This window comes from Clytia hemisphaerica, unplaced genomic scaffold, assembly GCF_902728285.1.
Source record: "Clytia hemisphaerica strain Z4C2 unplaced genomic scaffold, Clytia hemisphaerica genome assembly, whole genome shotgun sequence".
NCBI classification, from domain to species: domain Eukaryota; kingdom Metazoa; phylum Cnidaria; class Hydrozoa; order Leptothecata; family Clytiidae; genus Clytia; species Clytia hemisphaerica.
The window spans coordinates 784,334-802,284 of NW_027104297.1; the positions used below are offsets into that span (position 1 = coordinate 784,334).

A 17,951-nucleotide genomic window follows, 5' to 3' on the forward strand; every position below is an offset into this window, starting at 1 on the left:
TAATTTATAAAAATTTAACATTGTTTTCGTTGAAAATTAACACCAATAACATCTATAGACTACATAAAAATCCAATAAAACTCACTCAAAAAAGTTGACAGTTCTATCATCATAAATAGTCTAAAGCTACAAGGTCAATATCTCCTAGACATTATTAAATTCACATGACTTTAATTGAATAAATTGCCTCATTAGTATAAAATTAAAAATTCTTTGAAAAGAAATTACTCTGAAGACTAGCTATTCTTTACTAAGTTCAGCTTTGATATCATTTTCGGCGTTCAAAGGAGCATCAGTTGGAGAGTAGCGTTTCACTGGTACACCATGTCGATTGCACAGAAATTTGGAAAAGTTCCATTTAATATCATTCGTCAACATGCCATGCTGTTTACTTTTCAAATAAATATACAAAGGATGTGCTCCGGCACCATTCACATTAATTTTGCTGAACATATCAAAATTACACCCTTTATTGGCAGCAAACTCTTTGATTTGTTTGTTGTCGCCTGGTTCCTGTCCATTAAATTGATTGCATGGGAATGCGAGTACACGAAGACCTTGCTCACCATATCGCTTTTGTAATTCGATCATTTGAGCATAATTGGTCTTCGTCAAGCCTCATTCTGAAGCAACATTGACAATGTAGGTGACCAATCCATTGTATTTGGAAAGATTCACTATATTACCATCGATATCCAATGCAGAAAAATCATAAATGGAACTCGCTTTTTCTGGACTTTGAGGATTAGAATGTAGGAGATTTGTATTAGCAGTCTCTTTAGCACTTAGTGTAGGGAAGAGATAGCCGGTGAAAGCTTTGTAAATTGCCAACATGGCGACCACTGTCACAATTATGCCAAGAAGTGTTGAAACTTTTAAATCCTACGAAGGAACAAGAAATACTAATGAACTTTTTTTAATTAAAAAAGTGCTCTCCAACTTTATTTAATGTAACTTCTAGAGCTGAGTAATTTTCCCATAAACCTAAAAAGATGAAATAATCAACTGGACGGGCTGATGTGCAAGAAAGTTTAGAAAGGGATCTAGGGTAGGCCCATTGGATAGTTTCACAAAATTAAGAATCAAGTATCTAGAGGTACTCATCATGTACTTGCAAAAAAAGACCAAAACTTAGCATGATGGGGCAAAATATCTCATTTTTGTCATTCTATGAATGAAGTTTGAAGAAAAGGTTTTGTGAGCTTTCCTATGATATATAAATGAAGACTCCCTGGATTGGCAAACATAAAGAAAAGGAAGAAAAGATAAAATTTTTTGGGCATTTCACTTAAAAAAGTTCGTACAGTAATATGAAGCCATGCTTTCTCAAACCAAAATGAGGAATTGGTTTTGGGTGATTCTGAAACTATGGCCAGTAAACTATAGAATTTTCAAAAAAACCAACGTCACAAAAACACTACAAATTTGATTTTAGGGGTATTTTAGAGCTACCTGACCTGTCCTAGAGGAGTTTGTTCCTGCTCAAGATAATATTTAATAATTCAGTCCTTGGTCTATGAATTTGAAGTGATTGCAATAGAAAATCTTGGCCCTGCTGATGCAGATATTTGGTTGTAAAAAAACAATGTGATTGGGTGACCATCAATAATATGTTATGTTTGCGTCACCCGACTGACTCACTTTCAAAACATAAATACCAAGTTGGCCCAGTCACAATAATATTGGGAAATTTTTTCCATAGCTAAGCCTTTTTCTACATCACCATTCACTTCAAGTTTTTGTTTACTTCACCCACATTGAGTCCAATTTGAGTTTTTTCCCGTCCACCCTCATTGAAATTATCAACTTGAAATTCACTGACGTGATAGAGCCGGTATCCAGGAGGGCCGAAAATCAGGTTCAGTTTTAAGGTCAACACAACCCGCATTTCACTGGAATTATCTTAGCAAATTTAAACAGGGCGGCAAGAGATTCTGTTTTTTGCCGACTGTATTCTTCAGGATTTATCAAATATTAAAAATCCAACAACATTTGCTACCGACCGACCGACTGGATTTGGTGATATTTTATGAAGCGAACAGAACATCACGCCTGTCTGATTTGGAAAAGCGGGTGTCAATGTTAGATCATAGAAATAAGTTTTCACTGCAATGTCTAAACTTTTGACTATATCTAAAGAATTAGTAAAGCTTTTTAAGATCTGTGAAAAGCTCTCTCCTCCCAAATAGTTCTAGAATGAACCCTGAAAAAAACCAAGATAATTGATAAAATATCCAAACTTTAAATAAAGATTGAAGTTAAAAAATCACGAAGAAAAAACAAACTTTAAGCAAAGACATTATAGCTCATTTTTCCATGAAAAATAGAAAAACTTTGTAGAATCCCACAACATTGTAGAATCTTTTGGTACACAAAAGAAAAAACCTTTAAATCAACTGAATTCTTTCCATAATTCATATACATCGAAAAAACGTCCTTCTGCCATTTTATTTTTTTTAAATGTGAAGTCAGAACTTCTTGTCACGTGACAAATAAATTTCCAACATCCAATGAAAATGCGCGATTTGTATCACGCGGTAGATAAAAGTCACATGACAGCAATTTCCGTAGAATGGCCGTTCCATTATACTTATAGGATAAGAATACAAAGATTCTTACCAGGGAGTTATATTTTTAGCTGGGGCTTTTTATTAGCTATGGTAAAGTAATTTACGCGTGGCAGGATTAAATAAGGAAGTTGACAACGCATAACGTCAAATTGACGTTATTCTCATAACCTCTGGAATGTTTTACAAGGCTCTTGACAGAATATCGTTTGTCTGAATTGTCAATGATGACAGTGCCGTTATTAATTTTGTTAGATCTGACAATGTGATGTTTGTAAGTGCACTTTATAGTTTTGATTCCCACTGAAGAAACATATTCTGGTTTTCATGTTATTAGATGCTGTTTTAGAGCTTTAGGTCTACACTGTCAAACTGATCAAACCGCAACCCATTGTTATTGATCAAACTTAATCGAACACTCACAATTTTGTTAAAAATCTTAGAGTTCGATTAATTATTTTAATCGAACTTTAATCTTTCGATCGAGTTTGATTAGTTTGATTGTTCGATTGGTTCGAAAAGTTCGATTGATCGGGTCTGCCAGACGTAATTAATCGAACCAATCGAACGTTTTTTTTAATCGAACTTTGTCGAACTTAATCAAACTTTGTTGGGCGATTAATGTTCGACTAAGTTCGGTTGTCGAACTTTAATCGAATACTCACAAATTTCTCAAAATACCAAGTTCGATTTAAAGTTCGATTTAAAGTTTGATTACTGAAATCGAACTTAATCGAACTTTTTTTAAAGACCTTGACAGTTCGATTAGTTCAATTACATTATTCGAACTTAATCGAGCTAATCAAATTTAATCGAACTTTGTCAAGTTTAAGCAAACAAAAATTTGAGAAAACCCGAGCAACTGAAGGCCGCTCCACTTGCGCGTAATTCGATTGCACTTTTTGCCGGCCTTTGACGACACTTTGAGGAACTTTGAAGCACCCCTGCTGGTGCAGGCGTATACCCTCACACCCCCCTGACCAGTGGGCACCGCTCAAACCTCCCGGAACCCTGGCCAGGACCCCCAGGAGCCGTCCACGCTGGTACACAAATGATACGGTCATTTTTCCAAATTTTTCCCAATTTTCGCCAATTTTCCAATTTTTGCCGGCTTTTGATCACGTGCGTTTGGTTTGGGAATGCGAAACACGAACGCGAACTACCCATGTCTAAACTTTTCAATATATCTCTAGAACTAACAGATTTTTTGAAATTCTGTAAAATGGTCTAAGTTCCTGAATAGTTTTACTATGTTCTGTGAAAAAATCATAGCCATCAGTCAAATACTCCTTCATCTATTTAAGATTAAAGACAAAAATTTGCGAAGAAAAATAAACCTTGAGCACAAAAAATGCTTTTTTAAACACTTTTTTCCACCGAAAAACAAATAACTTTTACAGACTTACCTTCCCCAAAACATTGAAGAAGCCTCTACAAATTAAAGTAAATGAGATAAGATAAGATAAAACCGTAAAATCAACCAGAATTTACAACCTTTTGCCCAAAGCAAAAGACGTGCTTTTCTCGCCGCCATCTTGTTTAGAATGAGAATTCTAGAGAATTCCATTCGTTTCCAGCTCCCCCGGTCTTTTTTTCATCCAATCAGATCGCACGATTTCACTTTCGCTTTCTCTAGTCCAATAAGACTGCGGATTTGAGTCATGTGACATCTCTATTAAAAAACCCGTGCGAATTAAAATAGAAATACAGGGGGTCACACTACTGGCTACAGGAACTGAAAGCAAGCAATCAAGGCCAGTATTTTTGGTTTTTCTGAAGGACAAAAGGTATAGGAAGCTTTACTGAAAGAGGGATAAGGCTGGGACAATCTATCTAAAAGATATGGACAAAAAAAGGCACTTTTTTGGGTGATAATTAAGATTTTACTAAGAAACTTTAATTCTTTTACCCCGTCTTGCCCCTCCCCCTGATATGAGCAAGGGAACCATGTTGGCCACCCCTACTGAAAATTTCAGATCAAAACAAACAAGGAATTTAATTCCTGTAACTCGAAGAAAATTGGAAAAAGCTGGTTTTTGACTGTTTCTGATCCTAGTGCTATTTTTTGTAAAAGCTATGTAATTTATGTTTGGATTTCTAGAAAGCTTACCCATTCATTGTCAATATATTTTTTATTTGAAAGTAATCTCTTCATGGAATAAAAAGATATACTGTAGTCAAATCTTGTAGGGTCATTTTTCAAAAAAATTTTGCCAAAATTGATTTTCGCATTTCGCCATTTTACCCTACGCAAACGCATGTGTGATGACGCTTTGAGGAACTTTGAAGGACCCCCACCGGTGCAGGCGTGTACCCTCACATCCCCCATGACCAGTGGGCACCGATCGAACTCCCCGGAACCCTGGCCGGGACCTCCAGGGGCTGTCAACGGTGGTACCCAAATAAAGGAGGTCATTTTTTCCAATTTTGACCAATTTTCGCCAATTTTCAAGCCTTTCTAAGCTTAAAGGCTTTGGAGTTAACTGATGGAGGGTTCTGGCTTTGAGGGAGAGCAAGGCAGAGTGTATTCGAAGGAGTCCGGAGGGCTATGGGGGCTGTGGACGACTGTAGAGGCCTTCAATTGGTCTCATCGGCGATTTTTCCTGGTGAGAAAGGGGTGTAGTAGCCTCAATTGAGGAGGTCATTATTGGCAATTTTTGCCGCCTTGTGACGGCACTTTGAGGAACTTTGAAGGACCCCCAATGGTGCAGGCGTGTACTCTCATACCCCCCACCTGACCAGTGAACACCGATCGGACCCCCCGGCACATCGGCCGGGACCCCCAGATGCCGTCCGCAGTGGTACCCAAAGGAGGTCATTTTTTTCCAATTTTGACCAATTTTCAAGCCTTTCCGCCTTTCCAAGCCTTTTAAAGGCTTCGGATGACTGATGGAGGGTGCTGGCTTCAAGGGAAAGCAAGGCAGAGGGTATCCAAAGCGGTCTGAAGGGCTGTGGGGGGCTGTAGAGACCTCGATTGGTCCCACCGGGGCTGGTACCCAAAAGAGGTCATTTTTCGTAAATTTTGCCAGCTTTTGAGAACACTTTGAGGAACTTTGAAGGACCCCCAACGGTGCAGACGTGTACCCTCACATCCCCCTGAACAGTGGGCGCCAATTGGACCCCCTGGGACCTCGGCTAGGCCTCCCAAGGGCCGTCCATGGTAGTACCCGAAGGAGGTCTTTTGTTGTCAAACTTTTTCGAACAGAGTTTTTTGTTGAATTTGTCAAACCTTTCTTGTTGTTGAGCTTTATCGAACGGAGTTTTTTGTAGAATTTTTTCGAACATTTGGCGGTCATCGAAAAAATGCTCTGTTCGCGTCGCAACGGGTGTTAAAAATGCATGCGGGCGGGCGGGCGGGGCGGACAGGCGGTCAAAAACATTCCCGTTTTTTTTTTAATCACGCCAGTAACTCAGGGGCGGGTGGTAACGCGAGCAAAACAATTTTTCGATGGTCTTCAGTCAGAGCAATTGAGAAAAAAGCTATACTTTAAAAGTAAAATTTGATGCGGGCGGGTGACGCGAATAGAACAATTTTTCTATGACCGCCTTTCTCGTTGTCGAACTTTGTCGAACTTAATATGTTTTGTTGAACTTAATCGAATACTCACAATTTTAGCAACTTTTGAAAAGTTTGAATAAAGAATTTAATCGAACTTTTGTCGTTCGATTAAGTGCGACAAAGTTCGATTAGTTCGGTAAATCGAACTGTTCGATTAAGGGGACGTCGACAAACGACTTTCCTTTTTTTTAACGGCCTGTGGCCGTTAAGGTTCAGACCCCCTTCCCCCTACGTCTTAGCGGCCAAAAAAATTCTTCAAAAGTAACTTTCACTGGTCCATGGCCGCCATGTTCTTACGATTCGTAATCCTCAAACTTCTTCTTTTCGCACGGAATAAACATGTGGTTTTGAGCCGTGACCTTTCAATTTTGAAACTCCAAGACCCGGGCGATTTGCACTAAATCTGTACCGTCTCGTCCGAAATCATTTTTTGCATATATCTCATTAAGGTTAAGTGTTAATGATTTTTTTCTTTTTTCATCAGATACAGCTTGGTAATGGTACACTTTCTGCAAAATTTCATGTTTTAACTGTCTATCATTAATCTGCAATCATAAATTTTGTGTCAATTTTTCCTTGTTTTGGCAATTTTTAGCAAAAAAGTGCTTCAGTTTTATGGTAGCACTTTCTTTCCAGGAAGGTATAAGACCTGGAATTTTGATTTTCCATATAGGCAATTTATTTATGTGTTTTTCTACAAAAAAAGTGTTTTGAAACCTTTTTTCCATCTTGCTCTAGCAGTGATTTTCTGTTTACGTCCATTTTGACACTGAAATGTGTCCCGTCCGAAATCATTGCACATTGCCCCTATTTAAAGAGTGTTTATTGAAGGTTTTTTAAGTTTGAGAGTAAGCTCAATCTGTTTGTGTTTGAAAACCTGTCAAAAAGTATGATTTTACCATTAGGTTAACATTCTATAGGTCCTAGTGTATTGGTGATTGGAAGTGACACCAAAAAATGTCCCGTCCGAAATCACAATAAGATTGACAATATTTCTGAAATTCTGCAGGGTAGAAAGATTTGAATGGCTGAATATTGTAATCTAGGATAGAGCATATTTTAATTGAGTAAATCTAAGATTCAAAGCTCTTCAGATTTGATTCCAGGGGTACTAGAAAAAATGTCCCGTCCGAAATCATTTGTCCTGTCCGAAATGATAACTTTTCAAATATGTTTCAATTTGTAATAAAATGAATGTTTAACATTCAGGAAGTTATTAGCAAGACCTATTGGTAAGAAAAATGTTCAAACAGGCCAATTAAAGTAAGTTTTTATACCTTTATTTTAACCTTGAAAATAGGAATTGATTTCGGACGGGACAATTTTCCTGTAAAAATAGGTCTTGTATTAAAACCACTACTGGAACAAAAAGAGTGGAAGATTCTCAAGTATTTTCTATTTGGAATAGTAGTATATTTACTTGTATATATGTAGAAAGAAAAAGTTTAGCAAAACTTGAAATAAAACAGATTTTTATGAAAATGATTTCGGACGGGACTACTTCCTCAATACATTTTTCTGATGTATTCTAGCCTTTGGTTTTACAAATTTTGTCCGTCCGAAATCATTTTCAATATCTACAGTACATGCCAATCAAAAGAATGAAACAAAAAAAGGATTTCACCTAAGTTTAGTGATACTTAAATATCACCTGTTACAACCCTTATAATATGTGATACTCTCTACAGTGCAAGTTAGTTTTGATTTTTTTTTACCACAAATTTACCATTTTCATACGCTCTAACAGCTCCATGAGCCCCTATATCTTTATCATTAGGCCTTAAAAGGTGGTGTCAAGGTACATTTTCATGAAATATAGGCTATAGACTGTCATAGAAAAGTAGAGTTATGTTTAAAAAATGAACTTTATTATTCATGATTTCGGACGGGACACGGTACAGATTTAGCGCAAATCGCCCACCCGCATCAAGTCAGGGCGGGATGGGTGGAGCAAGGAGTCAACTGAGACGGAGGGAAAAATTGCCGACTTTCGTCATGTCAGTGAGGCTGGAACTTCGATTTTTGAGGATTACGATTTTACCAGTTTTTTAGCAATTTTTGCCTCGCTAACCCAAATCTCGCAACCTTTTTACCTTAAGGAAGATCGAAATTAGAGTTTTTCAGCGTTCCGAAAAAAACGCATAGCAGAAATTTTTTCATCTTCACAGGATCGATTCTCAACAACAAAATACATCTTTTGGTCTTTGGGTTTGTTTCTGACGTTTTTCCTTCAAAGAATATCGATCACTTTCCTTTTCCCCTTGAGCGCACGAGAAAAAAATGATTAGCTCACGTTTTCGCGCGGGCGAATAAAGATGAGGCGGCAATCTTGCACTGAGGGTGCTTCTTAGTTTCCGCCCTATTTTGCGCCCACGATAGAATGGTCCGAACACGGGGGTATTTCAAATGATAAACTATGTTGTTCTGTAAGTGTTTATTTTCTGAGAGATACAAATAGAATATTGAATATTATTAACATATTCATTTGAATATTTTTGAGCGCAAATTTAAATATATGGTTAAGTAAAAACTAATGATAACAGTTCTGTTTATTCCTCAAACCCCCGGGAAAAGTTTTTTTGCAGACTTAGCTATTTTACAAAACTTGGAAAAGAACTCCCATAGGAATTCCGATACCTAACCCGATTGGTTATTTTCGGAACGGCTTCAAGAAAGTCATAATGGCAGATAATTTTAAGAGTTTTGGAGGAATTGTGTGTAATTTATCGAAGTTGATGGCTTGTTGATTCTTTAAAGAAAAAAGATAACAGGTATAGCTTTTTCTAATCCTGGAATATCGAGGTTCCAGCTACACTGCATGTGACCAGTCATTTTTTTTCGTCGAAGCATTAATTGGTGATTGGGAATATAAAGGTGAATGTCGTGTGGTTGCTTTGGTCTTTAGCCTTTCTTCACATGTTTCTACTTTTTGGACTGATGAAATTTGTAAGTGAGACTTTCCCTTCTTTTTTTTAACTTTTTTAACGGCATTGCAGTGACCGCCTCCCACCCCTTATGGCCAGAAGCCGTTAAAAAAAAGGAAAATCGTTTGTCGACGGCCCCTAATTACGTCTGGCTCTGCTGGGGTCTGGAATAAAATAAGTTTAAAAACAGCAAAATGGCAACACCTTTACATGCTATCTCTCTAAACAAAAACTATCAAGTAACTTACAAATAGAATACTTTTTGCCATTATTTTCTCTGCTTGATAGCTGCACCATCAGACATTTAGACAGAAAATAATAATTTTCTGTTCTTTCTTGCTGTCTGGAATAATCTTCTTTTCATTTGAATGGCGGTGCACTTCTTCTCAATACGGGTCTATTGATCTAACGCCTCATTTTCTCTCCTTTTCCGCCCGACATAACATACATAACCCGCCCAAGCCTGAATCGCGCAAATACCGTTGTTTTCGCTTCGGTACACATTTCCGGTTTCGGGTCAGGCCTGGGGTGGCTTAGCATTCTAGTTCATTTCCTGAAAAATGTATGCTTTGATCTGACATACCATATTTATGCTTATTGAGCCAAGGACTATCGTTTGCCATATGTTTAGATTATCTAAAAATTACCTTGTACATTAATTATTGTACATACAAGATAGTGAAAAACAATTTTCACCAGAGAATAATCTGGTGCTCTCAGTAAGCATAAATAACTGACAATATGCAAGGTAGGGAATGAAGTTGTAAGGCTCTATTTCCCAGTCTAAGATTCACAACTGCCTCTTTTCAGTGGAAAAAAACAACAACAGAATTCCGGGTATTTAAAGAGTAGTTGATGAAGCTTGCTTTTCTGGGTATTTTAGCGTTTTTCACCATTAAAAGAAATAGGAAAATGACATTTTCAGGCTTTCTACTGTATTTAATCGAAATAAAGTCCGATTTGGGAGGGGTGTGATAGCTGCTAGGTTATATTCTCAAACTAGTCGGATGATTCACAAGCTTTTGGATCCTCGGATCCTCTAAGCTTAAGTTTTAAGTCTCATATCAAAATTCAGGTTAAAACTATACTCATATATACAAGTGAACTGTGCCTAGAAGCGCAATTCAAAATCACTTTTAATTCGCAAATACCTGGACCCAAGGATTATCATCCGGGGGGGGGGGGTACTTAGGCAAAATGGGTGCCGGGTATGTGCGAGCCATAAGGGTACCTTTTCTCATTCCTCAAAAGTCTCTCAAAGGGGTACAAATTCAAAAGTTAGTCTCTGAAAGGGTCCCAAAATCACGAAAATCAAAAATTTCTCTCTCAAAGGGTCACGATTTCCAAAAATTTTGACCAAAATTTGGTGAAAATCAAACCAAAATTTGGAAAAAATGGACCAAAATTTAGGAAAAAGTCTCTCAAAGGGTCCCAAAATCACCAAAATTTTGTCTCTCAAAGGGTCGATTTTCGATTTTCGGCTCGGACATACCCGTCACCTCGCAAACCTAGTACCCCCCCCCCCCGGGATTATCATCCAAAGAAGAGCGTCAACGATGCTAGCCCTGTGATCATCGGAGAGCATTTGATAGAATATACCAGGGCAGGATGAAAAGCTACAAATCGCTGTATAAACTGTTGACCCAAGCAATTTAGGGGCGGAGAAGAGTTCATTGTCGGATGAGATTCAATCTAGGTTCCCCGTAGTAATAATGAGTGCTGAAAATTCTTGTACGAAATTATTGGACTTGCACTTTCCAACAGCCCTTTAAAAATTGTAAACTTCTCCCCGGACGCAAGCTTTGGACCAACTCTTACGCTCGCAGCATATTATCCAAGCGAGAAGAAATTGTACAGTAAAGACAGGAGCGGAAATATCTATGACTAACGGAACTAGCGTTTTCAAGACAGTTGTTTGTTATTTTGAAATCGGTCAAACCAACGAAGCTAAATATAGTAAAGTTATTTAAAGCAGTTAATATTTAAATTACATTTACGAAAAATAGTTTTTTTAAAATTAAAAGAATCTTAAAAAAATTCTCAAGTGTTATGGTAAAAATTATTTTAAAAAATCTTTTAAAAGATCATCGTCTGAATAATACAATTGGTAGATACCCAAATTATTGATCGAGTGTGTTCAGTAAAAAATATATTTTAGTCAGTCTTCGTTTTCCCCTCGAATAAAATAATGAAGACTCTCTGTGGCCAAGATGCAGAGACATTATTTGAGAATCAATGCAGGCTCGGTACAATTAACAAAAACACCAACCACACCATTAATTGATTAAAAGGCTGAACCTATGTGGAAACACTCAGGAGAGGTCATTCATTTTTAGTGAAAAACTAAACAAAAATATTGAAAAAAGCAATAAAGAAGACGAATACAAAATTAACTTGAAGAATATCAACAAGAAAGAAAGACTACCTCAAACTTTAACACACCAAGATTAGCTCTGGATCAATCATTGAACTTTTAATTTTACTTCTTGCTCAAGCAATCAATATCATATCACAAGGGTCCTGTGGCTGGTCACCCAGTTCCCATGTGCACCTGATCAACAGATCAGGGCCCTGTACTGTTTTCATACCTACTTTTTTCCCAATCTCTGGCTTGCCGATATAAAGACGCTGACATGTCACAAAATCATCAGCACTTAGACAAACAATGACGTGTATCTGAAAACTTGATGGAAACCTGGAAACGAGCAATTGCTGGTCTTGTTGAAAGTGCTCCAAACGATACCATCAACAATTGTCTACGGATTTATAACCAAGAAACACCAACTAGCGATCAATATCAAAGCACTCAAATCACGTCGCAAACAAATGGTCATTGATACCCTTAACTTTCTAATGCCACCCCCTTCATTACTCTCCGACAAGGTGACTAAAGATGATGTAAGCTCTAGTTTAGACGGCCGACTTTCTGCCCTGTCTATTCTAATTGTTAGAGTAGGCAGAAAGAGGGCACAAAGTTGGTTGTTAAAATCTTTGCTTGGAAAGGTTTGAAAGAAGACATTGCATTGACGTCAAAAGAGGGCTATGCATCACTTTAGACAGCCCACTTTGTGCCCTCTTTAATTCACAATTAGAATAGGCAGGGCAAAAAGTGGGCCGTCTAAACTAGAGCTAATTCACCTTTTATGCTTGAAAATCAAGAATTTCTTCCCAGACGTAAGCCAGATTTGTAAAGCATCGTATTCCTTCAAACTCAATGACAAACCACTCATAAGTTGAGGGGCATGTGATCAAGAAGTGCATCGACTGTGCTATCTTGATCTTTTAAGGAGTATGAGCCTTGTGAACGAAAAGAGGAATAACGCCACCTTATCTACAAAATCCCTGGCCTTTACTATTTTTGTCCGTCTTGCCAAGATGAATAACCATCAATTTCCCTCATGTTCCAAATGATTAAACGGAAACCCTACCGTATGAAAAATCTTCAACTACAGTATCTCCAACTCAAATAACAGAGGCTGCTGAATCTACAGAAAATCAGATCCTAAACACTCCAAAGCGTACCCTCCCACCAATTCCATCCACTCCAAAGGAGTGCCTTTTGGTCGACGAACAAAAAACGAAACACTTGAGGGAATAGTAAAAACTAACTTTTTGAAGATAAAACGCCAACGAGAATGATGCAACATTGTCTTCTGAAAATACAACAGACAAAGAAAATGACTCTGATGAAATCCCAGTTTGCAATTTCTACAAAAAGGGGAAACATGATATCAAGGGCAAGAATTGTCGATTCAAACATCCAAAAATGTGCGCCATTACTGAAACATGGTAACAAATCTCCAATAGGATTGAGTGCTGGTACCAATTGTACCATGTTTTACCCTCGTATGTGTTCGTCCTCAATCACAAAAGGGAAATGCTTCAACCTTGATTGTACCTTCACCCATGTCAAAGGGACAAATCTCAACCAATCCAATAACCAAGTCAACAATACCCAACAAACACACGATTTTCTAAAAATTCTGGACAATTCTCGGACGGAAATGATGGCAATGATAACCAACAACCTGGCTGTAAGAACACTTCAGCAACCAATTCAAACAACACGGCAAATACATCTACACAATCTCCTACAACATTTCCAAGACATAAGACATTGTTCAAATGACATACTTCTCTTATGTGAGTATGCATGGTTTATGCCCACAAACCACCCCTTCGTCAGTTCCATTTTTTCCATCTTTCGCAAGTATATAGATAGTTGTTTTTAATGAACACTTCAACGCCAAATGCATACATTCGAATTGGCACATCAGCAAATTTAGTTCAAATGATCATACCAAGGGATGACATTTTATCACTTCTTGTGACATCTTCAACAATTCAGAATTCACAATCTTTGATGCTAACTTTTGTCAGACGCGTGGTAAATGTACGAAATTCACGAAAGTTCCCACCCTTAAAACCGATTTCACAAGAAAACATTCAAGAAAACGTCACTATTCTTTCATCTGTGACTTTGAACATTTCTCTAACTAACTGTTTCATGGCATTGTTGAACAGTGTGGAGCCACACACGAAGAAGAGTTGGTCTGAAGGGTCCACATTTTTGAATTGGATGAGATGGCCTTCAAACCATTGTTTATCGAGATGTTGGTGGTGTACTTCATCTCCATATCTCCATATCTTCTCTTCCTTCTTCTCGTTAGCCTGTTCGCCCTGAAATTGGCCAAAAAATAATACTTCAAAATGGATACTCGAAAACCAAAGCTTCTAAAACAAACCATTTCATTAGCCTTTTAATGAGATTTTTGAGATATTGAGATTCTGAGATTTTTTTGTTCAAATCACATACAAAAAAACATTAAGCCTTTAAGATAGTTGACTGTGATGATTGTAAAACACGTTTATACGTATCCGACACTCTCTTGATGAACGTGTTCAAAAGCAAAACTACATTTCACTTCCGTTGAATGTAAACTACACAACTACCACACTCACGGTAATGAAGTAATGAATTTTGAAATTCCAGAAGTCTTTCCACCGATCGAATCGTTCTTTTTGGATGATTTCGTCTGCATCATGGGCACTGTAACACAACAAGATTCTCGTCTCACTATCTTCATTCGACAGAATCTGGTCCGCAAATTGTATCATAGGTGTGATACCAGTCCCTCCAGCTAACATAACCAACTGTTGACACTGAAGAATAAGATGAAGCAACATAGATCACATAAACCAGCATTTCAAACCACTGCATCAATTACTCATGTATGTACAGAAAGAATATGTGGGAACAGAATATTGGGTCCCCGAAAATTATTCTACAACAGCAAGTGGTTTTCTTTATGAATTTCAAAGAATCACAAAAACGTAAACTCCAGCTCATAATTCCTATCACCGTTTCAGTACCTTTATATCTTGGTGATCGCTCTCGTAGCATCTTTCTTATCTCTTGGAGAGGAACGATTTTTCTAGCCTATCCAGTTTCACTAGTTGTTTGAAATACAAATAGGTCATTTCGAAGTTTCTCAATTAAGTGATAAATTAAACAACTACAACTCTCACTATACCTTTTCATGGACTGTATGTAAATGACCAAAAGGACCTCTCCAATCGACAGACGATCCAATCTTCCATGTCTTCATACTTCGTGACATCGCCCCTTCTTCGTATATCTAGAGTACGGTAAGAAACCTCGATTGATTTTCTGAAGGCTATACGCTCTACTAGAAATGTATAAAATCATTGTGAACTTCGTTTATAATGTATACGTTTGCCAGGATACGTCAACATAACATAATATATTGTTTACACTTTGGTGATCAAGATCCCAACTTTTGCGCTTTTGTATCACGAAAACATTCTTTTTGATTCCATTTGAAAATGTAAATAATTCTCTATGAAGACGCATTTCAGTAAATATTATGATCATTGAAAACTATGCTTTTCAACTAAAAAAATTTACCTTGACGGCGACTTGGAACGAACCACGTTGATGTGGAGCACTGACCGGTGTGTAAGGTCTTACGATTGAAACATCATTTTTATCTGTACATCTGTAATGGATTTGATAAAAAAGTAGTTTTTTATGGTACGGAGGTAAAATATTCATCGCTAAAAAAATTACGTCACTTATTAAAAATTTTGTCACTTTTTCTGGGCCAGTAATTTTTGCCGCCACACATTTATCGATAAGGTGTTTATTCTGCATACCTAAAAAGCGGCAAAAGAAAAAAAGCAAATTGATGTGCATTATCATTGAACTAAATGATCACCATCGCATACACGGCGTATAAACGCGGCGGAGGGTCTAAAGAATCTGAATCACTTCATATATTACTTGGGCATTGGGGAAAAAATGTCGGAGTTTTATCTAGTCGGGTTTTTTTTCGTCGGGGAAAAATTTCGTCACCTAGAGGCATTTTTGTCACTTTCCCCCGACCAAAATTTCAAATTCGTCACTTTTCCCCAACGAAATGTTCAATTTAGTCACTCTCACCCAAGTAAAAATTTAGATTTTAATTTTGGTTGGAGTTTAAAAAATCGGGTAAAAGTTTTGGTCGGGGATAAAAAAATCGGGTAAAAGTCTTGGTCGGGTGATAAAATATCGGGGAAAAATTTCGTCACCCCCTCAAAATTTTCGTCACTTTCCCCCGACATTTCCCCGATAAGGTATATGGAAAAGGCAACTATTGCCTTAACAGGAAATATTTCCCGAACGGGAAGGTGGGAAACTTCCCGAAATGGCTAGACTTTTCAAATCGGGAAGTTTACCAGTTTCCCGATCGAGAAAGTGGTCTCTGAGTACTCCGGAAATGCCTGTGGAAAGTTAAAAACTTGTCCCTCTTGTAAAGGAGGGAAAATAAATAATATTCACCAGGTAGTTAAGAAATCCACCTGGTAATCGCTTCTTAATTCTACTTTCCCCATTCCCAATTAAAAACTTCCCTAATTGGAAAAATTTTCTCGGTCGGGAAACAAAAATCTGCTTTGTTTACAAATTTCTATTTCCCGTTCGGGAACGATGAAAAGTTTCTTGAACAAAACGGGAAACGTGATGAAATTTTCAATCTGGAAACAGTTTCCTTTTCGGGTTATTCTCACCTTCCCGTTCGGGAAATACTCCATTTAAGGCAATAGTTGCTTTTTTCATGTAGTGGTACTGTATGTACGTTACCTTACCTTGCCACCAAGTGTTGTCCACGAGCCATAGGTAACTTTTTATTGTTGGGGATTTCGAAAGTGAAATAAAGTATCGGAGAATGATCGATGATATCGATTAATCGAAAGGATCGATATTCAAAAATGGATATGATTTCATCCTTTTCAATATCCTCCTCGTCATTCTGCTCATCTATTCGTTGACACCTTTGCCGCCATCTTGAAAGTTGCAACTCGTAGAGGTCGAACACACATGTTGAGCAGCCGTTACCGCAGCAATCTTCATCACGTGGTTTGGTTGGTTGGCATGGATACAACGCACCACCATGGTGTTCTTCTTTAGAAGAATCCTCGTTCCGGTCCGTCATTCCAATGACAATATGACCATATTCATTCTAATTCTAAATTCACTTTACGGATTTTAGGTATTTTTCAACATTTAATTTGCTAAATTGAAAAGGAAAAGAATTTAGTAAATATTCACCGTCAAAAGCACCGGAAAGACCCTAATTCGCTTTTGAATTTTTACATTGAACTGGCGTGGCAGGCTCGGATACAGGGGGAGGCTATAACCAATGGAGGAGAGTGCACTTTATTATCGTATTACCTTATATGGAAACTAATTACTCTCCATGAATAAGATAGCCTACCTCCTGAATCCGACCCTGTGGGGATATGACGGCATAAAGCAATAGATTCTATCTTAAAAACTTATTGAATGAGTTCTCACCATAGTGAATCGCGCATCGACAAAGAAGAAAATTTCGCGAGCAAAAGTACAATATTTCATTCTTGACGTACGAAGGAATAAGAAATCGATTTTGCTTTTGTAAAATTGTTTATGATGATATTGTAAAATGAACGTCATTATAGTGATCATAAAAATATTATTTACACGCTGTATTTCTCTATTTTTCGTCGAATACATACTTCCAAACCGCCTTATTGTTAATAAAAAATCAATTTACAAGTATAAAATATATGATTAAAACAAACGCTTAGAGTATTTGACGAATATTTGTCAGCCTGCTTATGATGAGTTGTGTCCAACTTGTGACTTGTTTATATACTATCTTCAAAAACAATGTGTACAAAATGGAGTACGCCACCGGAGATAAACTTTTTGTTCTTTTTAATCCTACTGACTGTATTTAGGGATCAATCTGGTCGGTTTTCAGAAAGCCCACCATATTACCCGACTATGTGATCTCAAAGATATTCGATAATTCGAAGAGACACAACCATTACACCAAGATGAATGAATTTTTAAATGATCACAAAAATGCCATTTTATGGAAAATAAAGAAATGTGTTCAGAATGCAGTAAATTTGCAATCAAACCACGTTCCAAAATTGGTAAAGTATTGGAGACGACACAAACATCAAACTTTGCACCATCATCTGTGACATCAAAAAAACGAGTGGTGTCGACTGTCAAAGTCACAAGGCAGGGGAATAGGAAAGTGAAAGCTGAAAACTACGGATTGACGAAACAAATGCAAGAAACTTTTCATAAAAATTCTGTCGACATTCAAGAAGATCTCAGAGATGATTTAATGAAGATCTTTTATGGTGTTGTAAATGAGAGACTTACACTTTTTACACGATTGTTTTGAAGGGTCTGTTACAAAAAGGTTACACTTTCATGAAAAAAAAACAATTTCCGGTAAAGGTCTTAGAAAGTGTAAAATCGTATAACATAATGATTACCCGACATGAACAAAATCAAAGATGAAAGATTTTTAGAATTTTCTGGCCTTGGTGCCTATTTTTATT

At 37.3% G+C, this 17,951-nt stretch overlaps 2 protein-coding genes across 2 annotated transcripts; both read right to left on the reverse strand.

The window, feature by feature from the left end:
* Positions 1–3: 3 nt before the first annotated feature.
* Positions 4–9,430, reverse strand: LOC136817336 (glutathione peroxidase-like). Its single transcript, XM_067073682.1, has 2 exons — positions 9,299–9,430; positions 4–882 (listed from the first exon to the last, which is right to left on the reverse strand). The coding sequence occupies exons 1-2, from the start codon at positions 9,317–9,319 to the stop codon at positions 241–243; spliced, it is 663 nt and encodes a 220-aa protein (XP_066929783.1). The 5' UTR covers positions 9,320–9,430; the 3' UTR covers positions 4–240.
* A 1,634-nt stretch (positions 9,431–11,064) lies between these two features.
* On the reverse strand, positions 11,065–16,621 carry LOC136817308 (NADH-cytochrome b5 reductase-like). Its single transcript, XM_067073649.1, has 5 exons — positions 16,197–16,621; positions 14,980–15,070; positions 14,585–14,689; positions 14,013–14,213; positions 11,065–13,730 (listed from the first exon to the last, which is right to left on the reverse strand). Exons 1-5 carry the CDS (start codon positions 16,541–16,543, stop codon positions 13,497–13,499), a joined length of 978 nt encoding a protein of 325 aa, XP_066929750.1. The 5' UTR covers positions 16,544–16,621; the 3' UTR covers positions 11,065–13,496.
* Between the last annotated feature and the right edge of the window lie 1,330 nt (positions 16,622–17,951).

Bases quoted from the DNA above. Each gene is read 5' to 3' on its own strand.
- LOC136817308 (XM_067073649.1), bottom strand. From the start codon at position 16,543: ATGACGGACCGGAACGAGGATTCTTCTAAAGAAGAACACCATGGTGGT. The intron at 15,071-16,196 runs GTAAGGTAACGT...AATCCATTACAG, and splicing joins GGACAACACTTGGTGGCAAG to ATGTACAGATAAAAATGATG. The intron at 13,731-14,012 runs GTGAGTGTGGTA...GGCCAATTTCAG, and splicing joins AAATTCATTACTTCATTACC to GGCGAACAGGCTAACGAGAA.